The following is a 26,246-nucleotide window of genomic DNA, read 5'->3' as shown; positions in this document are numbered from 1 at the left end:
CGGCACTTCCTGGCAGTCTGGAGCGGGCACCGCTGCTGAGAGCGAGGGGTGCAATGACTGCCAGTGTCTGGCGGCAGCGGTGCCCGCGCGAAAACACCTCAATCAGTTATGATTTGTTGAGCAGGAACACTTTTTTAAATCTGATGAAGTGCAGATGGTGAATCAAGACGCGAGCGCACGTGCAGGGGTGTGTCTGCAGAGGCCCAGGCTGGAGAAAAGAAAGGAATGGATACTTCCACTTATCTTGTGATGTATTCCGATTGATAACACCCGATGCTAGGGGTTTAATTCCTCTATGGTGCGGGGGTTTAATTCCTCTATGGTGCGGGTCGTGTGGTGTGAGGCTGTGCTCCTGGAGCACTAACACCCGATGCCAGGGGTTTAATTCCTCCATGGTGCGGTTTGTGTGGTGTGAGGCTGTGCTCCTGGAGCACTAACACCCGATGCCAGGGGTTTAATTCCTCCATGGTGCGGGTCGTGTGGTGTGAGGCTGTGCTCCTGGAGCACTAACACCCGATGCCAGGGGTTTAATTCCTCCATGGTGCGGGTCGTGTGGTGCGAGGCTGTGCTCCTGGAGCACTAACACCCGATGCCAGGGGTTTAATTCCTCTATGGTGCGGGTCGTGTGGTGTGAGGTTTTGTGGTGTGAGGCTGTGCTCCTGGAGCACTAACACCCGATGCCAGGGGTTTAATTCCTCTATGGTGCGGGTCGTGTGGTGCGAGGCTGTGCTCCTGGAGCACTAACACCCGTTGCCAGGGGTTTAATTCCTCTATGGTGCGGGTCGTGTGGTGCGAGGCTGTGCTCCTGGAGCACTAACACCCGTTGCCAGGGGTTTAATTCCTCTATGGTGCGGGTCGTGTGGTGTGAGGTTTTGTGGTGTGAGGCTGTGCTCCTGGAGCACTAACACCCGATGCCAGGGGTTTAATTCCTCTATGGTGCGGGTCGTGTGGTGCGAGGCTGTGCTCCTGGAGCACTAACACCCGTTGCCAGGGGTTTAATTCCTCTATGGTGCGGGTCGTGTGGTGCGAGGCTGTGCTCCTGGAGCACTAACACCCGTTGCCAGGGGTTTAATTCCTCCATGGTGCGGGTCGTGTGGTGCGAGGCTGTGCTCCTGGAGCACTAACACCCGATGCCAGGGGTTTAATTCCTCCATGGTGCGGGTCGTGTGGTGTGAGGCTGTGCTCCCGGAGCACTAACACCCGATGCCAGGGGTTTAATTCCTCTATGGTGCGGGTCGTGTGGTGTGAGGCTGTGCTCCCGGAGCACTAACACCCGATGCCAGGGGTTTAATTCCTCTATGGTGCGGGTCGTGTGGTGTGAGGCTGTGCTCCCGGAGCACTAACACCCGATGCCAGGGGTTTAATTCCTCTATGGTGCGGGTCGTGTGGTGCGAGGCTGTGCTCCTGGAGCACTAACACCCGATGCCAGGGGTTTAATTCCTCTATGGTGCGGGTCGTGTGGTGCGAGGCTGTGCTCCTGGAGCACTAACACCCGATGCCAGGGGTTTAATTCCTCTATGGTGCGGGTCGTGTGGTGCGAGGCTGTGCTCCTGGAGCACTAACACCCGATGCCAGGGGTTTAATTCCTCTATGGTGCGGGTCGTGTGGTGCGAGGCTGTGCTCCTGGAGCACTAACACCCGATGCCAGGGGTTTAATTCCTCTATGGTGCGGGTCGTGTGGTGCGAGGCTGTGCTCCCGGAGCACTAACACCCGATGCCAGGGGTTTAATTCCTCTATGGTGCGGGTCGTGTGGTGCGAGGCTGTGCTCCCGGAGCACTAACACCCGATGCCAGGGGTTTAATTCCTCTATGGTGCGGGTCGTGTGGTGCGAGGCTGTGCTCCTGGAGCACTAACACCCGATGCCAGGGGTTTAATTCCTCTATGGTGCGGGTCGTGTGGTGCGAGGCTGTGCTCCTGGAGCACTAACACCCGATGCCAGGGGTTTAATTCCTCTATGGTGCGGGTCGTGTGGTGCGAGGCTGTGCTCCTGGAGCACTAACACCCGATGCCAGGGGTTTAATTCCTCTATGGTGCGGGTCGTGTGGTGCGAGGCTGTGCTCCTGGAGCACTAACACCCGTTGCCAGGGGTTTAATTCCTCTATGGTGCGGGTCGTGTGGTGCGAGGCTGTGCTCCTGGAGCACTAACACCCGTTGCCAGGGGTTTAATTCCTCTATGGTGCGGGTCGTGTGGTGCGAGGCTGTGCTCCTGGAGCACTAACACCCGATGCCAGGGGTTTAATTCCTCTATGGTGCGGGTCGTGTGGTGCGAGGCTGTGCTCCCGGAGCACTAACACCCGATGCCAGGGGTTTAATTCCTCTATGGTGCGGGTCGTGTGGTGCGAGGCTGTGCTCCCGGAGCACTAACACCCGATGCCAGGGGTTTAATTCCTCTATGGTGCGGGTCGTGTGGTGCGAGGCTGTGCTCCTGGAGCACTAACACCCGATGCCAGGGGTTTAATTCCTCTATGGTGCGGGTCGTGTGGTGCGAGGCTGTGCTCCTGGAGCACTAACACCCGATGCCAGGGGTTTAATTCCTCTATGGTGCGGGTCGTGTGGTGCGAGGCTGTGCTCCTGGAGCACTAACACCCGATGCCAGGGGTTTAATTCCTCTATGGTGCGGGTCGTGTGGTGCGAGGCTGTGCTCCTGGAGCACTAACACCCGTTGCCAGGGGTTTAATTCCTCTATGGTGCGGGTCGTGTGGTGCGAGGCTGTGCTCCTGGAGCACTAACACCCGTTGCCAGGGGTTTAATTCCTCTATGGTGCGGGTCGTGTGGTGCGAGGCTGTGCTCCTGGAGCACTAACACCCGTTGCCAGGGGTTTAATTCCTCTATGGTGCGGGTCGTGTGGTGCGAGGCTGTGCTCCTGGAGCACTAACACCCGATGCCAGGGGTTTAATTCCTCTATGGTGCGGGTCGTGTGGTGCGAGGCTGTGCCCCTGGAGCTTCCATTACTTACCGGGGGAAACAACCTTTACAACGCAACGGTCATTGCGTTACTCCGAGGAAGGTTTTCACCATCATTATATAACCCCTCCCTCCCCCCCTGTTGGGACCAGGCCAACTTTACTGGGGGGGGGAGGGGGTTTGGTGTCAAATAAAACAGGAGGTGTCCTGGGGAGGGGGGGCTTTTCTACTTTTTGGAAAGGGAAGTGGGTGCGTCCGTGAGGCGCGGCGGCCTCATTAAGTAATTAACGGGGTGGGGGGGTAACGAGGAGGTAATGTCCCACATCCTATTAAAGGTCGCTGGGTTCACGGCGTGACACATAGCGCTAAGCAGATGCTTCGCGGCGCTGGCACGAAGCAGCAGCAAACGAGGAGCAAGGAAGGGGGGACAGCTCGGCGCCTCTGGCCGCTATCTTTACGCGGACTTTGTGCAGCGCCTCTTTGGGCTTCGAAGCGCTACAAGCTAAAGGCTTACACCAGAGTACTGTGGAGCCGGACCGACGGACAGGAGAAGGAAAGAGCCGGCTCCAGGCTGAGAGGAAAGAGTCTGGACAGCATCCTCGGGGGAAATATACACAACTCAGTCCCCACACATAAACAACCGGGGACCGAGATGGAAGGCCCCGCCGCAGACAGACAGACGACGAGGCAGGCAGGAAAGCATACACAAGCGCACGTGACGTACAGACACATGGACAACCTCACCGACACCGGCAAAACCTCACACCCACTCTGAGCACAGTCACACAACCACACACCCGGCACCCCACGACCTCACACCCACTCTGGCCACAGTCACACCCCGACAACCACACACCCGACACCCGGGCGACCACACTCACGCACACATGCCACAGGGGGTGCCAGGCTCACTCACGCACACATGCCACAGGGGGTGCCAGGCTGGGTCACACTCACGCACACATGCCACAGGGGGTGCCAGGCTCACTCACGCACACATGCCACAGGGGGTGCCAGGCTGGGTCACACTCACGCACACATGCCACAGGGGGTGCCAGGCTCACTCACGCACACATGCCACAGGGGAGGTGCCAGGCTGGGTCACACTCACGCACACATGCCACAGGGGGTGCCAGGCTCACTCACGCACACATGCCACAGGGGGTGCCAGGCTGGGTCACACTCACGCACACATGCCACAGGGGGTGCCAGGCTCACTCACGCACACATGCCACAGGGGGTGCCAGGCTGGGTCACACTCACGCACACATGCCACAGGGGGTGCCAGGCTCACTCACGCACACATGCCACAGGGGAGGTGCCAGGCTGGGTCACACTCACGCACACATGCCACAGGGGGGTGCCAGGCTCGGTCACACTCACGCACACATGCCACAGGGGGGTGCCAGGCTCGGTCACACTCACGCACACATGCCACAGGGGGGTGCCAGGCTCGGTCACACTCACGCACACATGCCACAGGGGGGGCAGGCTCGCTTACACTCACGCACACATGCCACGGGGGGTGCCAGGCTCGGTCACACTCACGCACACATGCCACAGGGGGGTGCCAGGCTCACTCACGCACACATGCCACAGGGGAGGTGCCAGGCTGGGTCACACTCACGCACACATGCCACAGGGGGGTGCCAGGCTCGCTCACACTCACGCACACATGCCAGCTGGGGGCGTCAGGCTCGTTCACACTGAAGTTTGAAGTTTGTTAACTTGTATAGCGCTGTAATCACCCATGAGGGTATCTCGGCGCTTAGATGCCAGCAGGAGGCGTCAGGCTCGTTCACGCACACCTGCCAGCACGGGGATGTTAGGCCGAACACTCTCACATGCCACAGGGGGGTGTCAGGCCGATCACGCGCACATGCCAGCAAAGGGGGGGGGGGGTGGGGGGGGCAGTGGGCACCCACCTTCCTGCGCAGGCGCAGCTGGCCGGTCAGCACCGCCAGCAGGTACATCTTCAGCACCAGGGCGGCGCCGTAGAAGGCGAAGCAGCAGAAGACCCGGTTCTCCATCCCCGGGCCGGGCGGGCTGCTGTCTGCCGAGGATCACCGAGGAGTGCGGGGCTGCGCCGGGAAGAGGAGCCACTTAAAGAAGAGGAGGGAGGGAGGGAGGAGAGGGGAAGGCGTACCGAGCCCGAGGGAGGCGAGGACCGCCAGCAGGAGAGGGAGAGGGGGGCGAGAAGAGGCAGGAAGGGAGAGAGAGGGGGAGCGAGGGAGGAAAGGACACAGGAGGGAGAGGAAGACACAAGGTACTCAAAGGGGGGGACTCAAAGGGCAGAGAGGAAGACAAGAGGGGGTCGAAGAGGAGGAGGGGAGAGAGAGAGCGAGGACCGAGGGAGGAAAAGAGGGGGCCACAGCGGGGGCGGGAGAAACGGAAAGGAACGAGAGAGGCGAGAAAGAACCGAGGAGAGGAGAGAAGAGGAAGAAACAGGGCGAGAGCGGAGGGGGCGAGGGGAAGAGTTTGAGAAGAAGGGTAGGTGTGAGGGGAGGGAGGGAGAGAGAAGGGAGGGGGAGTCACACAGGAGGGGGAGGAAAAAAAGGAACTGAGAGGAGAGAAGGGCGACAGAAGGGTGAGGAAAGAAGGTGAGGTAAGAATCAAGGGGGGGAGATGCAAAGAGGGGGGCTGATTCGAGAGGAGTGAGAGAGAGGAAGAAAGGAGGGGAGGGGGGACAAGGCACAATTACACCGTAATGAACTGCAGTCACACGCAGCATATTTAGGAAAAGATAATAACTCTGAAATGCCCTGACCTGCAGCTGTGCCCCCGTCTAGAGTAAGCAGGAGACTCGCAAGGCTGACGTGAAGCTTCTTTGATTGACAGCACCCCACGTCTGTCTGTCAGGATCCCAAGATGCCAGACAGCCGACAGAGCTGGAAGGCCGGCACAAGGCGCCCTGCACCCTCCAGCATTCCCATTCCCACCCACACCAGCCCTCACTCCCTGCCCACCACACACACCCATCCACTGATAGTCAAGGGTGGAGGGTGCCTTCCCTTTATTTTGTGTCCCAAAGGCAGCGAATAGAGAATTGGATTTCCTGAAATGTTTATTCCTGTTGGAGGTAAATCAATAAGGGACGCGTCCATCACTTCCAGCCCCATATACTAGAAAAACGGTTTCCTGCATGCTTTTACCACGCATGCCTTTACAATGCAGTTTTTACAACGCATGCTGTTACAACGCATAGCGCTTAGGGGTGCTGGATAGTGAATAGTTTAATTTACTATTCCAGCTCCAGTGCCCGTGGATAGTAGGGAAGGTGTTGGATAGTAAATTAAATCTATTCCCTATCCTAGAGCGAGCCCCAGCGCAATGCGCTGTAATGACATGCGTTGTAATAGTTGCGTCGTAAAGGCACTGCGTGGTAAAAGTTGCGTTGTAAAGGATGTTTCCCGTTTAGGGAACCGTGACTGTACTTTTGAATGAAAGTTTGGGCCTCACTTGACAATAACAACTAGGAGAAAAAAAATAATGTACAGCTCTGAAGCCAAAAGGGCTCCTAAGTCCCCCAAGCTTCCAGCTGACGTTATAGCCACCAGGAAGCATTTGACCACTGACCACTGCAGCGATACCAAGTCCAAGGGTTCAAAAGGAGGGTCCCAGTGACCCTTACGAAGAGTCGGTAAGTCCTAAGAGGGTACTACAGAAGATTGGATACGTCTTTTACTCCTAAAACGATCAATCAACCTCCTAACAGGAGGAGCAACTTTAGTCAACTCTAGAAGTGAGGTTCCAAAACCTCTAATGGCTGCCACTGTGCGGACACCGTTGAAAGACTCGATCCTTTTTGAAAACCTTCTTTCAAAAACTGTAACAACTTAATAAGATCACGTGAAGAGGCCACACAGGGCCTAACTCACAGAACTAACTTAAGGCAAAATCCTAAACTTACTACTTTTGGTATTCACAGAAGGCATTTAGTAGTCTTAAATCAGGATTTTGTCTTAAATTAGGATTTTGTCTTAAATTTGGATTTTGTCTTAAATTTGGATTTTGTCCTAAATTAGGATTTTGTCTTAAATTAGAATTGTGTCTTAAATTAGGATTTTGTCCTATGTTAGGACTTTGTCATAAATTAGGATTTTGTACTAAATTAGGATTTTATCTTAAATTAGGATTTTATCTTAAATTAAACTTAAAGACAAACTTAAGTTAAACTTAAATTTAACTTAAAACAAAATCCTAATTTAAGACAAAATCCTAATTTAGGACAACATCCTAATTTAAGACAAAATCCTAAATTAAGACAAAATCCTAAATTAAGACAAGATCCTAATTTAGGGCAAAATCTTAATTTAAGACAAAATCCTAATTTAAGACAAAATCCTAAATTTACTACTTTTGGTATTCACAGAAGGCATTTAGTAGTCTTAAATTAGGAGTTTGTCTTAAATTAGGATTTGATTTAAATTAGGATTTTGTCCTAAATTAGGATTTTGTCTTAAATTAGAATTTTTTCTTACATTAGGATTTTGTCCTAAATTAGGACTGTGTCATAAATTAGGATTTTGTACTAAATAGGATTTTGTCTTAAATTAGGATTTTGTCTTAAATTAAATTTAAGACAAACTTAAGTTAAACTTAAATTTAACTTAAAACAAAATCCTAATTTAAGACAAAATCCTAATTTAGGACAAAATCCTAATTTAAGACAAAATCCTAAATTAAGACAAAATCCTAAATTAAGACAAGATCCTAATTTAGGACTAAATCTTAATTTAAGACAAAATCCTAATTTAAGACAAAATCCTAATTTAGGACAAAATCCTAATTTAAGACAAAATCCTAATTTAAGACAAAATCCTAATTTAAGACAAAATCCTAACTTAGACAAACTCCTAATTTAAGACTACTAAATGCCTTCTGTGAATGCCAAAAGTAGTACGTTTAGGATTTTGTCTTAAGTTAGTTCTGTGAATCGGGCCCATCGTTTGTTAAGTAAACACCACGTTTAAAAATGGCCCCAGTGTTTCGCATAAGCCGGCAGAGTTGGTGGGTTTTGTGACTCCTGAATAGATATGGCCACTTCCGGGAACAACGGAAGGCCGGCGCCTCCTCCTCTCTAGTGCCAGGCTGCTAGCTTTAACATTTGAAGAGCTTCATGGGAAGGATGGGGAAAGCTGATTGGAGGAGGGGATAGTGGAAAGAGTACTACTTGCTGATCCATCAGCCATGCCAGAGTTGAAACCTCCTCCTTCCTATGGTATTATAGAATGGAGCTATTAAAACTGTTGTTGCATGTGTGCGTTAACCCTGGGCGTAGTGTGCGGAGTGGGGCTCCGCGGAGCTACGCGAAATGGGCGCAAAACTACGCCCACCCGCGCACTCCGCGTAGCCCCACTACGCACCGCCCGCCTCCTTCCCGCCCTCCCTAAATATTTAAATAAAAAGATAGAAAGGTTTTAAAAACACTTACCTTGTCCGCCGCGTCCCCGGGGCTCCCTCTCGCCGTCCCTGGATTCGCGCCGCCGCCATTTCCGATACTAATGCGCTGCGCGGGTGCCCGCGCATGCGCATTTCTCATGAGAAATGCGCATGCGCGGCCACCCGTGCATGCGCATTAGTATCTGAAATGGCGGCGCGAATCCAGGGACGGCGAGAGGGAGCCCCGGGGACGCGGCGGACAAGGTAAGTGTTTTTAAAACCTTTCTATCCTTTTATTTAAATATTTAGGGAGGGCGGGAGGGAGGCGGGTGGCGGCCGGCTACGCACCGTCTGCGGAGCGCGCGTAGTGCCGCCTGGCTACGCCCGCTACGCAAAATGCGTAGGAGACGGCACTACGCGCACTCCGTGCACGGAGCGTAGCTGGCCGCCCACCCTTAGTGTGCGTACAGTATGATATTATGCCTGATCTTGATGCCTTTATGAATTTGTGGCTTAAAAATTCAATAAACTTGATTACCAAAAAAAATTGTTGCCACTCTCTTTGCTCCACTCTCTGCGGCCCCTGTGGAGAGGGGATTGGGAGGAAGGGATACATGATACCCATTGGCCACTGGAAGGACAGCGCACCCGCTCACATGCTGTTTGTTTCTCGTCTCTGTTTAGTAATGGCAAAGATAGCATTGGTCAGGGTCAGGGAGGCAAAAAAGACCCACCATGGTTGGCCAGATATGCCCAGGGTCTGGTGGACGGCGTCCTGCCCCAGCTGGAAGTTCACGGGCGATGACATGTTTCTGCTCAGCGAGTCTGCCTGGAAATCGTCTTTGTCTGGTATACCCATTGCTGAGTTTGCCCAGAGACAAACTCTCTGTTCCAGCATCCACAGTGATCTTATCTAGGTTCCCCTTCTGCTGATGTATTTGGCTTTTGGTCACCCGGTTGTCTGTCCTGACCACCAACTCTTTTTGTAGAAACCAAGGAGAAAAGGCCTGGAGAGCTCTCTCTATGGTAGATAACTCTCTGACATTCAAGAACTGACCCGCCTCTGCACGGGACCACTGAATTTCATCTCCGTCCACTAACGTGGCCCCACTGACTCACAGTGGTCAGAATTACAAGCAGAAAGGGAGGAAGAAATGCTGCCCCTTTTTGTATGTTTTATATGTAAAAATGTAAATGTATACTTGTAAAGCACACTGTTACTCCATCTCTCAGTGTCCTGGCGCTGTATACCGCTGGGGAACCCGTCCTGGCTTTCCCTGTGAGATGGTCCCTCCTGGGCACCCCCAAGGTGAAACCAGGCATCCCCGGCGTTGCTGGGGCCGTTGTGGAGACTAAGCAAGCTTTTGCCCAGAGTTGCAGAGTGGGACCCATGATTAGACTAGGCACCGAGGCGAGAAATATCAGGTCCGTGGACAATGACCCAAGACCCTTCCGCGTCGGGAATTGAACCCTGGTCCCGGGCCGACCTCTGTTTCATGGTCTGCCGCTTCTAACCAGTGAGCCACACTTCTCCACATGTCCAAGCACCACTCAGATTATGAGCACATGTTTGTTTGAGAAACCGGCACCATGGAATTGCAAGCCGGAGTCACTGGGGACCAATGGGCCAGCACGTGATGGAGGAAAGGAAGGCTTTAGATGGAGACGAGCCCATGGGACCACTGTGTCCTCGTCGCCATCACCCCCTGCAGGGCCCATTCGGCAGGACAAGAGATGAGTGAAAGTACTTTGTAACATCTGGGTCCTTGTCTCTGGTAGACACACCCATGCTTTCACCAAATCGGACACGGCTCCAATCAGTGGCGTAGCGAAACTTGAGACCCCCCTCCAACCCACCTGGAAAGTACATACAGGGTCCCCCCTCCGGACTCACTCAGGAGCTCTTAGGCCAGAGTACTGTGCTGAGGGGGCTCCTTGGACCTCGGGGCACCCCCAGACTGCGGGGGCTGCGGCGGCCTTTGTTACGCCGCTGGCTCCAATAAATAGTCTCTTGTGATGGCGTCGGCTGTGAGTTCTTTCTGTTAAGGATAAACCCCAGGTTGACGAGACACTCGAAACATCTCTCCACATTGATCAAGGCCTCAGAAAGAAACACATTCAGCCAGTCCCCCAGGTAAGCATCACCTGAATGCCAACTAAGGTTCTCATTACAATGGAGGAGGACCCGCCACCACCAGCCGGTCGGTGGCGGGCCCTCCGCCATCGTACTGCTGTTTTCCCCCCGCGATATTATGATGGCGGGGGAATCGTTGGTTAGGCGTGGCAGTCGTATAGACCGCCCTCCACGGTACCGACAGGAGGCCGCCTGTCGTAACCAAAACATTGACTTACATTGCGGCGGTGCCTTGTGGCCGTAGGGAATATGATATCCCTTTCCTCCGTTCATTTTGCGGTGGACAAACTGCAGCAAAACTAATGACAGAAACGGATTTTTGGGGGCCCCCCCTTAGTCTATGGTTCAGGGACATGTACCCTGGGGGGCACCTATGGTGCTCCCCTACATATCCCTGCACCATGTGGCAGGCATCGCAGGGAAGGGTGTGGTGGCAAGGGTGTTGGCAAGGATGTGGTGACAAGGGTGTGGGCAAGGATGCAGTGGCAAGGGTGTGTTGGCAAGGGTTGTGGTTCCTCCACTGGTATGAAACAGGCACTTCTTGCTATTGAAAGAACCCACTTGTCTTTGACTATTTGCTTCCATCTGGTGTGATATTGGGGCAGCCTCGCCCCCACAATCTCGCCTTCATAGTCACGACTCGTGGTTTTGGGATAAGGGCACCTCGCTAGCGCTCTGACCTCGGGCTTAGCCTCAAAAGGCGTGTGACGTCACTGCGCAGCTTGTGCTGACGCTCTCTGAAAAAGGGTATTCTCAGAGAAAATGATCTGAGAGGTTGTACAATCGTTTTTCTTCAGCTGATCTATGAACCAAAAGACTCAATTCAGCCCCAAAATGTGTTTAGCTTGCAAAGGGCAGCCTATGAAAGAGTGCCCTCTGAGTGGGGTCTAACGTCTATGATTGCCGCTGCAGCATCCTTCTAGCTGTCACCTACGCCCTGATGTTGTTGAAGAAGACAACAAAGACCTAGGCGCTTTGTCGGAAAGAAGCTTTGCTAGAAACTCCATTATACCTAGGGCTCCCAGTTTTATGGTATTTATTTTTTGGCCATTTCCGTCTGTATTTAACCATATTTATTTTTTGGCCATTTTATCTGTATTTATCCACATTTATTTTGTGTTTTGCGTATAAATGAAGTTCTAAAACTGTACATTTCCATATCTATTTAACTGATAAACACGCAATCATACTTTGATGTCTGTTGTGTTTTAGCTATTGCAGCTGCCATATATTACATAACAATAGAGCCACTGGTAAATACTAGCATTATACCATAAATGTATGTTGACATATGCCTTAGTTTAAAGAAATTCCATCCCTTTTTTTAAGTTCCAATGCTGTCCATCTCCTCAGCTGCTGGCCTCTAATTCATGAAAGACAGCACAGACAATCGTTTAAAAGGACCACAATTTTCTGTATTTATCCACTTTTAAAAATACATGCAGACAGAAAACACATTGTTTTCTGTCTGCATCTATCTGTAAAAATCCGTAAAAACGGAAAACAGGGAGCCTTAATAATACCTAATTCATGTGAACAATCAAACAGGAAATTAAAGCCCTTTAATAGGGTTTGTTCCCCATGTGATGCCTGTGACCTCGTCTTAATAGCAAAGTTTGATGTTCTAGGGCACTTACGGCTTTCTTGTCAAAAGAATCCATCAACGGAGACTCCTAGGAGGCCGGGGACCATATTATCCTCCTCTTCCTCTTCTATGTATATATATATATATATATATATATATATATATATATATATATATATATATATATATATATATATATATATATATATATGGTGCGTTTTTTGTGAGCTCTTGTACAAGCTCATGGTTTAAGATTTTGCGGTGCACTTCCATTACCCACTCTTCCATCACTGGCTTCCTGTTTTTGAGAGGTTTCTAAAGCCGCAATATACGCTACGGTAAAGCAGGACTGGAAATTAGAAGAACTGGACTCGGGAGAAAATTGGATACAAGCCATGAAGCTGGAATGCAAGCGTCCCTCACATTCAACCTTGTGGAAGTTACTGATTTTAAATATTTATATCCGCCCCGGAAAGAAGAAGAAAAGGGAAAGAGTGTCATATCTGATAAACCTGATAAAAGCCATGCAAGTGACACATCAACTTTACGAGATGATTTTCTCAGGCGATTTTATCTGCAATTTAACAGGGGTCTACCTGAACAGGAGAGAGCGGCAAACGGGGTCTGAAGTAAACAAATGAAAGCGAGAACTGGAATCCCTAGGTTTTACCATATTGAACGGAAATACAAAGGGGGATCGACCAGCTGGCATTACATTTTTTAGTGGAAAGAAACAATCCACCATAGATTACACTATAATCAGTAAGGACCTTTTGCACCTAGTTGACTATTTTCGCATTAATATTTGTCCGGAGAGTGACCATTTCCCTCAAGAAACAGCACTACACATAAACCTGCTTAATAAAAAGAACACAGCAGCTTTAGCCAAAATGCCAGAAATACACAATTAAAGGAGACTTAAGTGGAGAGGAACAAACATCAAACAAATAATGGACTTACAGCCTGATTCATGAAGCTAAATTGCACTCGCAAAGGGCAAGATTCTCAGAATCTTGCCTTTTGCGAGTGCAATTTTGGCATTTGGGATTCACAATCCCAAATGCAAAAATCGCTAATGAAGAATTAGCTAATATGCGAGGATTAGCATTTAAGGAATCTCTATTAGAGATTCCTTAAATGCTATTCATGACACTTTCAAAAATTGCGATTTTGCAAATTTGGGCCGCTATTTACCGAGAGGTCAGACCTCTCGGTAAATAGCAAAAACTCAGAAAAATGCTTTTAAAAGCATTTTTCTAAGTTGCATGTTGCACACACACATGTCCTTTGGACATGTGTGTGCGCAACACCTGTTCAAATGTGCATTTTAGGGGTGCTACAGGGTGTCCTTTGGACACCCCTGGCACCCTTAAAATCTCTATCTTATTTGCGAGTAGTAAATTGCTACTCGCAAATAAGGGATACTCCCCATTCATTCCTATGGGCCTTTTGGCCCATAGGAATGAATGGGGAGTTATTCCTTTTTTTGCGAGTAGGAAATTTCTACTCGCAAATAGAGAACATGTAGGAATCGCTATTTATTTAGCAATTCCTACATGAATACCGTTTTGCGTGTCCTCAATAGCGAGTCGCTATGATTCGCTATTAGGGCCACGCAAAACGGCCCGTACATGAATCAGGCTGTAAGTGCATAAACATGTAGAGAACACCGGGTCACAGAGCGCCCATTTATTAGAAGAAGATTGGCAGAACCTAGGAACGACCTTGATAAACAAATTCCCAGTTATCCCAGCAAGCCAATTGACTTATTGCGCCAGAAAAGAACCATGGTACAACATACAGCTGCGAGATCAGAAGAGGAAAATTGCAAAGGAGGCAAGAGCCAAGGCCGCAGCAGCCAGAATGGGAATAGCTACAGACAATAGTAAAATTATAAAAATGAGAAAGGAATATAAGGACATGTGCAGGGACGCAAAAAGGGTGCATACTGAAAACCTTTGGGAGAAATTGCTGTGGGCAAGCAAATTGCCAAGCAGCAGCGAATTATGGGGGCTAATAAATAATCTAACAAAAGGAATAGGAACACACCAAAATGCGGGAATAAATGAGCCAGCTTGGATGCAACATATTGACAAATTGTATAATAACACACAAACTGGTACTTATACGTGGGCAGAAACAGGTTTTAATATATTGGAAGACGCACAGCAATATGCAACTGCAATAGGTCATTCCAAACTGGAAATAGTGCAATTGGAAGGACACCAAATGAAACCCTTTACTCAAGATGTAAAAACCCTTACAACTAAACACATAAAAGTAGTAATTAAAAAATTGAAAACTGCGGGCGCCGCAGGACCAAACGGTCTCCCAAATGCACTTTTTAAGCAAGATTCTGATTTCTGGGCCAACTGCCTCACACCACTTTTTAACCACCTATACTGTGAAAATAAGACGCCATATTCCTGGAGAGGTAACCTATTTCACCCAATCTATAAAAATGGCAGTCGTACTGAGCCTAGAAATTAAAGGCGCATTGCCCTGATTGACGTTGAGGAAAAACTTTTCTTATCATGTATTTTACAACAATTACAGGGGTGGATGGAGGAAAAAAGAATGCTCCTGAAATACCAAATAGGCTTCAGACAGGGCATGGGTACCATCACGAACCTGGCAGCATTGACGATCCTAATTGAAAAATATATGTCAAAAGTCTGGACTCTTTGCATGCTATATCGACCTAAAATCAGCTTTTGATAGAGTGCTGCGAGATCGTCTTTGACTGAAACTGAAAGCATGGGGATTACCTCAAAAATTAATTGACATTATAATATCCCTATATAGCGAAACCTGGGCCAGGGTGAAGCTCGGAGACGGCAGCAGAATATCCCCCAAGATAAACATAACCAACGCACTAAAACAAGGCTGTGCCTTTCATCGTGCCTATTCAACCTATATCTAGCCGACCTAAACAACTACCTGTTAAAAATAAATGGTCATCCTCCTAAACTGGCAAACAAGCCAATCCACTTCCTGCAATATGCGGATGATATTGTGGTCGTGAGCCTAACCCCAATCGGGTTGCAAAGCGTCACCAACAACCTGACTGATTATTTTGATTACTTAGGCTTGGAATTAAATAAGAAGAAAACTAAGGTGGTGAGACTAGCAGGTCCCAGGCCTGGAAAATACAAATGGTACGCGAAGGGTGCACAAATTGAGGAAATTAGCTCATATAAATACTTGGGTATTAAACTGGGCCGAAGTATGTCCTTTACGGATCAAAAAACAGACATAAAAGCAAAAGCCCAATCTTTAATTTTTGCCTACAAACAGCTGTATAAGAAACTGCGCTGTCCTTCCCACAGTCACCTTTTGAAAATAATGGCAGCACAATTATTCCCAACTCTGGCCTATGGCCTAGAAATATGGCATGGTCAAGAAATCGACATTTTAAATGAGTTGCAGACAAAGGTATACAAAGCAATTTTTAACCTTCCTGAAGGAGCATCTCCAGCACAGATAAGCTTGGAATTTGGCCTTCCGAATTAGGAATATCAAAGAAAAGCAACCTTTGCAAAATTGTGCTGGAAATTCCGAGCGTCAGAATCTGGATCTCTGAATAACCTATGCTAGACCGAAATAAGGTCCCAGTTTGAGCAGAAAACACCAAACACATGGGGCGAACATCTGAGTAAAGCCCTGGAAGTTTTAGACATCGACGAAGCTTGGAATAGTAAGATGGAAAGAACAGCATTCAACAGAGTGTGCAACGCCACGGCCAAGAAATTATCCTTTATGGAAGACCAAAGTAGATTAACCAAATGTCAACATGCCTGGTCTGCAATAAATTCATACACAAAGCTAAAACTGCAAGCCTATTTAGCGTCTCTTTTCCGACTAACATTAAAAAAGAGATTCATGCTGTACCGACTAGGAGATCATAACTCGAAGGACTCGGTTCCTTCCGGGAAAAGTAAAGATCAAGTCGAAAATTGTCGTTTATGTGGTTACCGCAAAGAATCCATATGCCACCTGATGTGCACTTGCCCTACAGTAAAAGACGAAAGAAGGAAGTGTCTAAAAGTAATCTTAAATTAATTAAACATACGCACTTGCAGGTAGGCCGTAATAAGCTGGATGGGAGGCTCATCAAACATTTTAATTTGCCGTGGGGTAAAGTTCTTGACACTGGTCGATAACCTTTTACTAAAAGCGGACTTGGAATAAATAATTGGGGCTGGAACAGGACTGGAAATTTTATAAAAATCGTAAATATTTTAAAAACTCATTACATTTTTGGGAACTACTATGGGGCCCATTAGGATCTTGGGCGGATCGCCACCGCCCGCATCCACCCGAGATCCGGCCACCCATTTCCCCCATCATATTACTATGGCGGGGGGCGGACCGCAGTGGACGGAAAGTCCATACACCGCTTTTCCGCCCAGTCAGCAAGTCGACCGGGCGGATAAGAGTTTAACACAGTGGCGGTGTCTGTTAGACACCGGCAGCCATATTATAATGGGGGCGGAAACATGCCTTTCCGTGGCAGCCTCGGAAAGGCATGCGGGAACTGCTTGTGGGGGCCCGTTGCGGGCCCCCAGGGACTTAGGGGGGTGGTGGGTGCACATGGGGGGTACCTATGGTACCCCCCTGCAGTTCCATGCACAACATGGCAGGCACAGCGTGGTGCCTGTCATGTTGTGCATGGAAGTGCACAACATGCCGTCCTGGCATTGTGGCGGGTGGTGCTGAGTGCACCGTCCGCCACAATGTCAGGTATGTAGGATGCGCCCGCCAATATGGTGGGCGCATCCTAATGGCCCCCAGGGGACGCCTGTCCTTATGGCGAGCAGTTCCATTTCCCGATAGGATGGTGGGCGGACTCCTAATGACCCCCTATGCATTTAAATTTTGACTGTCTTAAATATTTATTGTGTGCTTTATGGTTGTGATAAACCAAATAAAGTTTTTGGTTTTTTTTTACTTCTTTTTTTTTGGAGAGGTTTCTATAGTGACAGGATCTCGTTATACAAGATCTCACCATCTTACAACCTCCCCTACCATACCCCGGTTCACAGATAGAATATCAACACCTAAAATATCTCCTTACCATGAGATCGTGTCATAAATATCCATGTCAAAAATATCGTCATCCTAGATTTATAATAGTAAGTACAAAAATATCAGAAAAAAATATTGGTCATCCATATAGTTGTACAAAATATAGCTTTTTAGATATATATAAAATATAATATTACATTTTAAATATATTTAATTTACTATTCCCACTCCAGTGAGTGCAACAGGAGGGAAAGAGTTGGATAGTGGAGGGATAAAATGGACTATTCTTATGCCAGTCAGTACCACAGTAGGGAAAGCGCTGGATAGTATAGGGGTAAAAATTACTATTCCCACTCCAGAGAGTGCAACAGTAGGGAAAGCGTTGGATAGCGGAGGGGTAAAAATTACTATTCCCACTCAAGTGAGTGCAACAGTAGGGAAAGTGTTGGATAGCGGAGGGGTAAAAATTACTATTCCCACTCAAGTGAGTGCAACAGTAGGGAAAGTGTTGTATTGCGGAGGGGTAAAAATTACTATTCCCACTTTACTATTCCCACTCCACTGAGTGCAACAGTATGGAAAGTGTTGGATAGCGGAGGGGTAAAAATTACTATTACCACTCCAGTGAGTGCAACAGAAGGGAAAGTGTTGGATAGTGAAGGGATTACAATTACTATTCCCACTCCAGTGAGTGCAACAGTAGGGAAAGCGTTGGATAGCGTAGGGGTAAACATTACTATTCCCACTCCAATGAGTGAAACAGTTGGGAAAGTGTTGGATAGTGGAGGGAAAAAAATTACTATTCCTACTCCAGTGAAAGCCACAGTAGGGAAAGTGTTGGATAGCAGTGGATAAAATTTACTATTCCCACACCAGTCAGTACAACAGTAGGGAAAGAGTTGGATTGCGTAGGAGTAAAAATTGCTATTCCCACTCCAATCAGTGCAACAGTAAGTAAAATGTTGGATAACAGAGGGGTAAGAATCACTATTCCCACTCCATTCAGTTCAAAATTAAAAACAAACAAAATATCAGAAAAATATATTCAAACCAAAGTAAAAAAATATAAATATGTTTGAAAATAAAAATGAAATATATTTAATATTAAACATATAAAAAATAAAAACATAATATAGCGTTGAAATACATATCACAAATACCTACAAATATTACATTAAATAAAAAAATAAAAAAATTCAGACAAATAAATATTTTTATTTAGAAATTATTTAACAAAAACATTAATCATCACATATATTTCAGTTCAGTTCAAATAATCTTTATTTCGGTCATATACCATAAAAGATGCAAGCATATAATCGATAAAAAACATCATTTAAGACAATGTACATCAGCATTAAAAAGAAATACTCAGATGGAGATCATAAAAGCTAAAAATGTAGATAAAAACGAAGTACAAAAGTTAAAAAAGTAAAAAAATTAAAAGGAGGAACAACAAGGACAGATACTAAGCAAATAAGACACATATAGGGCACCTAAAATGGGCTGGGGATAACAGTTTCATCGGGAGATGTTATTAATGAATGACCAGCGCCTACGCCACATGGCGAGCAAGAAGCGGGAAACTGAGAATACCACAGGAGGAGAAGTCTCACATTTCAGGATTCTGAATGCGTGATGGTAATGTTCAAACCCCAGATTTCTACATAGTTGAACAAGCCAACGCTGCCTGATAGGCTTGTAATATGGGCAGAAAAAGAAGACATGGGGCTCAGTTTCCTCCTGTTCGCCACATGCTGGACAATTTAGTAGCCTAGTTTGGGACCATTTATGGGAGAGTACCCTAAGTGGTAATGTGCCATGCCTAAATTGTACATAGAGTTTCCTTGCTAGACTGGGCAAAATCATATCCAAAAAGGGCTCCAGCCTATACTCCTCTTTAATACTAAGAAACTCTATGGTTAAAGGACCCAGCATATATTTAGTTTATTTACTTCATACCCCATAACACCACAAATTTCGCAACCGACATCTAAAATCTAAAAAACAAAAAAATGATTTACACAATTAACATAATTAACTATCAATTAAACAAATATTATTAATTAAAAACCAAATAAAAATTCATGAAAATTAACTGCCCACTCTTTACCCCTATTAACTGAAAACCCTGACAAAAATAAGGTAATTAAACAATTCACATAATTAATTATCAATTAATTAGTATTAATTTATAATTGCTTATTAATTAATTGAAAATAAATAACTCTCCCACCTTTAACGCCTCTATACCCAAAACCCACACCCCAAAAATGTAAACAATTAACATAATGATTAATTAATTAATAATTATCAACTAATTATTAATTAATTAAAAATAAATGACTTCCCACCATTTACCCCTATAAACTCCACAACCCGCACCTAATATGAATTACACAATTTCCATATTTAATTATCAATTAATTAATATTAATTAACAACTTATTATTAATTAATTAATTAAAAATAAAGTACTTCCCACCTTTTACCCCTTAAAACCCAAAAGCCACAATTTAATATAATTAAATGAATTCCTACCCTATTCCCTTATAAACCCACAACCTACTACGCAACTAAATAATACAAAATGTTATTAAAATTAAATTAATAACTACAAAAAATGTAACACAAATATTAAAAAACATAAACCCTACTTCTACAATAAATTACATCACATACATTTAAAATATATACGTAAATACATAACACTAATTAAAAAATCGATATTTTAAACAGCTATATATTTGCAAATGATATTAACCCGTTGCGTGCTCGGGACAGAACTGTTCCGTCACGAGCTTCACATGGGCTGTGCTGGTGACGGAACGGTTCTGTCACGGCCCGCTGGCCGCGCCTGCGCTGAGCGTTCTAACGAGCAGGCGGGGCCGTGACGGAACAGTTCCGTCACAAGCACAGCTCACCTGAGGGCCGTGACGGAGCGGTTCCGTCATGAGTGCGGGAGTGCCGCGTGGCCCCGCCTCCCCCTTAGCGCTGCGGCGGAATAGCCGCCGTAGCTAAGGGGTTAATGACTTCTATTTTTTTTTAAATCGATATTACTTACCTTAAAATTGATATTCTTGTCCACGATATTCTTGCTGTCGATATTTCTGCGTCACGATATTTACAACTCGATAATTGTGTCAGTCGATAATACAAACTCGATATTTTGTCTGAATACCCCAAGCCCAGTGCCTGGACTTACTGCCCGACTCGCGCTTGTGAAGAAGGCTGCCCAACATGGTCAAATCCTGCCGCGGTTTGTGCAGGTAAGAGCAGTGGAGCTGGGGGGAAGGGGGAATTTCGATAGACAATTAAAAGGGACAATTAATCATTTATTTAATTTTCCCTTGTAGTCTTCTGTCAAATCCCCCCCACCCCCAAACTGGCCCCACCGCACATGGGGACTGAGACAACCTGTTGCACCTTGCGGTGCTCGCTCAAGCACGACTCTGAACCATACAACGTCACTGCAAAAAGTAGTTTTTACTTGAGGAACGCAATCCTGTCAAGAGACTGAATCTAAAAAAGTGAGGTTATTGAGAAAGAAGATCCTTGTGTGGAGGGTAGCAACAGAAGGGTTCTTCCTGTGTGAAAAGGGAAGAAAGACTTCAGTGATAACAGGGTTCTGGGGAGGAGGTGCAGCTTCTCAGAGTGATGAACTGTGAGGGGGAGGACAGTATTTGGGGTAATGATCATTCATGTATCATTAAATCAGGGTTCTATGTGGAGCCCGAGTAATGGCGCCTTTTGCCCTACCTCCACCAACCACCGAATATCGGGTAACATCTGTGTGGGATCTGCATACATGAACAAGGTGCAGCCCAAGGGGTGAGAGGAATCAGGTAAGTGTGGGACAAGGGGCTGATTGGCTGCACTGGGCCTTCCAGCGCCCGCGACATCTTAGGAGTGAAGACCGCCACCTCTACAGGTTGAGTCCAACCTTATCGAATGAGGATGCCGCACTCAAAGCACTGCCCCTCACTCAAAAACCATGGAGGAATGTAGCAGAGCGCTGTGGTCGATGGCTTTGAAGGCACATGATGGTTCAAGAAGAACACGGCCGCACCCACAGTCCCCAAATACACTCACACTATTTGCAGTTCCCCCAGGTTTATCCTCATACAGACGCAACCACTGCCCATGAGGGCAGAGCGTTGTTGAGCTCTAGGAGGACAGACAGTACCCGACAAGACCAGCGCTTTGCCCTTGATGAGGAGAGGGCTGGCTGTCTCTTGGATCCGCAAGAGAGCCCCAGCGGGACAGACAGCATTAGGGTGGACATTGCTGTTGACAAGGAGAGCGCTGACTGTCTCTTGGGTCCGTAAGGGAGCCCCAGCGGGACAGACAGCATTAGGGTGGACATTGCTGTTGACAAAGAGTGGGCTGACTGTCTCTTTAATGTGGAAGGGAGGCCCAGCGGGAGAAACCAGATTAGGCGAGACATTGCTGTTGATAAGGAGAGGGCTGACTACCTCTTCGGTCCAGAGAGACCCTGAGAGGGACAGACAGTATGAGGCGAGACTTTGCTGTTGACAAGGAGAGGGCTGACTTGGGCACCATTTCAGCAACCCCTGATGACTTTTCCCTGCTCTATATTACTTTTGCTCTCTACTGATGAAGGGCTAAACCCAGAAACCCAGGTCTAGAGATAACACCATCTTTGGTGAAGAACTGCAGCAACTTTGAAAGTAAGCGCAGTGCATTTACCAGGATGCAATGGGGAGAACTGTGCTGGGATGAGAAGCAGTGTGCTCCCTCCCCCCTTGTGTTTGAAGGGCTCCCTTGAGCCAACGAGCTGTCGAGCTCTCCTGGGATGCACCTGTGTGCCTGTGGAGTGGTTCTGTGACCTGTGAAGACATGGGCACCCTTTCAGCAACCCCAGATGCCTGATGACTATTCTCTGTTCTACATTACTTTTGCTGTCTACTGATGAAGGGCTAAACCCAGAAACACGTGACTAGAGATAACAGCGCTATCTGTACCATCTTTGGTGAAAGACTACAGCAACTTTGAAAGTAAGCGTACTGCATTTACCAGGATGCAATGGGGAGAACTGTGCTGGGATGAGAAGCAGAGTGCTCACTCCCCCCATGAGAGCTGACTGTCTCTTCGGCTCGAAGAGACCCTGTGCAGGACAGTCAGTATGAGGCGAGACTTTGCTGTTGACAAGGAGAGGGATGACTGTCTCCTTAAAACAGAAGAGAGCCCCAGCGGGACAGCCTGGATTAGGCTAGACATTCCTGTTGACAAGGAGAGAGCTGACTGTCTCTTTAATCTGGAAGAGAGCGCCAGCGTGGCAAGACAGGGTAAGCAAGAACTTACTGTTAACAAAGAGAGGGCTGACTGTCTCTTTGATCCGTAAGAGAGCCCCGCTGAGAAAGACAGGATTAGGTAGGACGTTGCTGCTGGCAAAGAGAGGGCTGGTGTAGCTCAGGTCTGTTCCTGCACTCTACACACTCCTGTCTACACCAACAGAGTCAGTGGATGTCATCAGGGAGGGAGCGGCAGGGGGCCATCTCTGCCCCACTCTCTTCCTCATGGGTCCACTCGAGGCCATCTCTGCCCCACTCTCTTCCTCATGGGTCCACTCGAGGCCATCTCTGCCCCACTCTCTTCCTCATGGGATCCACTCGAGGCCATCTCTGCCCCACTCTCTTCCTCATGGGTCCACTCGAGGCCATCTCGGCCCCACTCTCTTCCTCATGGGGTCCACTCGAGGCCATCTCTGCCCCACTCTCTTCCTCGTGGGTCCAATCGAGGCCATCTCTGCCCCACTCTCTTCCTCATGGGATCCACTCGAGGCCATCTCTGCCCCACTCTCTTCCTCATGGGGTCCACTCGAGGCCATCTCTGCCCCACTCTCTTCCTCGTGGGTCCACTCGAGGCCATCTCTGCCCCACTCTCTTCCTCATGGGTCCACTCGAGGCCATCTCTGCCCCACTCTCTTCCTCATGGGATCCACTCGAGGCCATCTCTGCCCCACTCTCTTCCTCATGGGTCCACTCGAGGCCATCTCTGCCCCAGTCTCTTCCTCATGGGGTCCACTCGAGGCCATCTCTGCCCCACTCTCTTCCTCATGGGTCCACTCGAGGCCATCTCTGCCCCACTCTCTTCCTGATGGGTCCACTCGAGGCCATCTCTGCCCCACTCTCTTCCTCGTGGGGTCCACTCGAGGCCATCTCTGCCCCACTCTCTTCCTCATGGGTCCACTCGAGGCCATCTCTGCCCCACTCTCTTCCTCGTGGGGTCCACTCAAGGCCATCTCTGCCCCTGTCTCTTCCTCATGGGGTCCACTCGAGGCCATCTCTGCCCCACTCTCTTCCTCATGGGGTCCACTCGAGGCCATCTCTGCCCCACTCTCTTCCTCGTGGGGTCCACTCGAGGCCATCTCTGCCCCACTCTCTTCCTCATGGGTCCACTCGAGGCCATCTCTGCCCCACTCTCGTCCTCATGGGTCCATTCGAGGCCATCTCTGCCCCACTCTCTTCCTCATGGGTCCACTCGAGGCCATCTCGGCCCCACTCTCTTCCTCATGGGGTCCCCTCGAGGCCATCTCTGCCCCACTCTCTTCCTCATGGGTCCACTCGAGGCCATCTCTGCCCCACTCTCTTCCTCATGGGTCCACTCGAGGCCATCTCTGCCTCACTCTCGTCCTCATGGGTCCACTCGAGGCCATCTCTGCCCCACTCTCGTCCTCATGGGTCCACTCGAGGCCATCTCTGCCCCACTCTCTTCCTCATGGGATCCACTCGAGGCCATCTCTGCCCCACTCTCTTCCTCATGGGGTCCACTCGAGGCCATCTCTGCCCCACTCTCTTCCTCATGGGTCGCCTCGAGGCCATCTCTGCCCCACTCTCTTCCTGATGGGTCCACTCGAGGCCATCTCTGCCCCACTCTCTTCCTCATGGGTCCACTCGAGGCCATCTCTGCCCCACTCTCTTCCTCATGGGGTCCACTCGAGGCCATCTCTGCCCCACTCTCTTCCTCATGGGTCCACTCGAGGCCATCTCTGCCTCACTCTCGTCCTCATGGGTCCACTCGAGGCCATCTCTGCCCCACTCTCGTCCTCATGGGTCCACTCGAGGCCATCTCTGCCCCACTCTCTTCCTCATGGGTCCACTCGAGGCCATCTCGGCCCCACTCTCTTCCTCATGGGGTCCACTCGAGGCCATCTCTGCCCCACTCTCTTCCTCGTGGGTCCACTCGAGGCCATCTCTGCCCCACTCTCTTCCTCATGGGATCCACTCGAGGCCATCTCTGCCCCACTCTCTTCCTCATGGGTCCACTCGAGGCCATCTCTGCCCCAGTCTCTTCCTCATGGGGTCCACTCGAGGCCATCTCTGCCCCACTCTCTTCCTCATGGGTCGCCTCGAGGCCATCTCTGCCCCACTCTCTTCCTGATGGGTCCACTCGAGGCCATCTCTGCCCCACTCTCTTCCTCAAGGGTCCACTCGAGGCCATCTCTGCCCCACTCTCTTCCTGATGGGTCCACTCGAGGCCATCTCTGCCCCACTCTCTTCCTCATGGGTCCACTCGAGGCCATCTCTGCCCCAGTCTCTTCCTCATGGGGTCCACTCGAGGCCATCTCTGCCCCACTCTCTTCCTCGTGGGGTCCACTCGAGGCCATCTCTGCCCCACTCTCTTCCTGATGGGTCCACTCGAGGCCATCTCTGCCCCACTCTCTTCCTCGTGGGGTCCACTCGAGGCCATCTCTGCCCCACTCTCTTCCTCATGGGTCCACTCGAGGCCATCTCTGCCCCACTCTCTTCCTCGTGGGGTCCACTCAAGGCCATCTCTGCCCCTGTCTCTTCCTCATGGGGTCCACTCGAGGCCATCTCTGCCCCACTCTCTTCCTCGTGGGGTCCACTCGAGGCCATCTCTGCCCCACTCTCTTCCTCATGGGTCCACTCGAGGCCATCTCTGCCCCACTCTCTTCCTCATGGGTCCACTCGAGGCCATCTCTGCCCCACTCTCGTCCTCATGGGTCCACTCGAGGCCATCTCTGCCCCACTCTCTTCCTCGTGGGTCCACTCGAGGCCATCTCTGCCCCAATCTCTTCCTCATGGATCCACTCGAGGCCATCTCTGCCCCAATCTCTTCCTCATGGGTCCACTCGAGGCCATCTCTGCCCCACTCTCTTCCTCATGGGTCCACTCGAGGCCATCTCTGCCCCACTCTCTTCCTCATGGGGTCCACTCGAGGCCATCTCTGCCCCACTCTCTTCCTCATGGGGTCCACTCGAGGCCATCTCTGCCCCACTCTCTTCCTCATGGGGTCCACTCGAGGCCATCTCTGCCCCACTCTCTTCCTCGTGGGGTCCACTCGAGGCCATCTCTGCCCCACTCTCTTCCTCATGGGTCCATTCGAGGCCATCTCTGCCCCTGTCTCTTCCTCATGGGTCCACTCGAGGCCATCTCTGCCCCACTCTCTTCCTCATGGGTCCCCTCGAGGCCATCTCTGCCCCACTCTCTTCCTCATGGGTCCACTCGAGGCCATCTCTGCCCCACTCTCTTCCTCATGGGTGCACTCGAGGCCATCTCTGCCCCACTCTCTTCCTCATGGGTCCACTCGAGGCCATCTCTGCCTCACTCTCGTCCTCATGGGTGCACTCGAGGCCTTCTCTGCCCCACTCTCGTCCTCATGGGTCCACTCGAGGCCATCTCTGCCCCACTCTCTTCCTCATGGGATCCACTCGAGGCCATCTCTGCCCCACTCTCTTCCTCATGGGTCCACTCGAGGCCATCTCTGCCCCACTCTCTTCCTGATGGGGTCCACTCGAGGCCATCTCTGCCCCACTCTCTTCCTCGTGGGGTCCACTCGAGGCCATCTCTGCCCCACTCTCTTCCTCATGGGTCCACTCGAGGCCATCTCTGCCCCACTCTCTTCCTGATGGGGTCCACTCGAGGCCATCTGTGCCCCACCCTCTTCCTCATGGGTCCACTCGAGGCCATCTCTGCCCCACTCTCTTCCTCGTGGGTCCACTCGAGGCCATCTCTGCCCCACTCTCTTCCTCATGGGTCCACTCGAGGCCATCTCTGCCCCACTCTCTTCCTCATGGGGTCCACTCGAGGCCATCTCTGCCCCACTCTCTTCCTCATGGGTCCATTCGAGGCCATCTCTGCCCCACTCTCTTCCTCATGGGTCCACTCGAGGCCATCTCTGCCCCACTCTCTTCCTCATGGGGTCCACTCGAGGCCATCTCTGCCCCA

The 26,246-nt window shown here is 49.6% G+C and overlaps 1 protein-coding gene across 2 annotated transcripts in view; it reads right to left on the bottom strand.

The window, feature by feature from the left end:
• Positions 1-5,345, bottom strand: part of PTGES (prostaglandin E synthase) — a 269,471-nt gene extending 264,126 nt beyond the window's left edge. The window contains exon 1 of one of the 2 annotated variants that reach the window (XM_078646243.1): positions 4,831-5,345. In XM_078646243.1, coding sequence (XP_078502369.1) covers positions 4,831-4,935 — 105 coding nt within the window. In that variant the 5' untranslated portion in view covers positions 4,936-5,345. The remainder of the gene's footprint in view (positions 1-4,830) is intronic. The other variant, XM_078646245.1, reaches the window with a different exon arrangement.
• Positions 5,346-26,246: the final 20,901 nt, after the last annotated feature.

The sequence above is a fragment of the Lissotriton helveticus genome, chromosome 5_1 (genome assembly GCF_964261635.1).
Source record: "Lissotriton helveticus chromosome 5_1, aLisHel1.1, whole genome shotgun sequence".
In the NCBI taxonomy this organism is placed as follows: Eukaryota; Metazoa; Chordata; class Amphibia; order Caudata; family Salamandridae; genus Lissotriton; species Lissotriton helveticus.
This window is presented reverse-complemented; position numbering and strand designations above follow the sequence as displayed.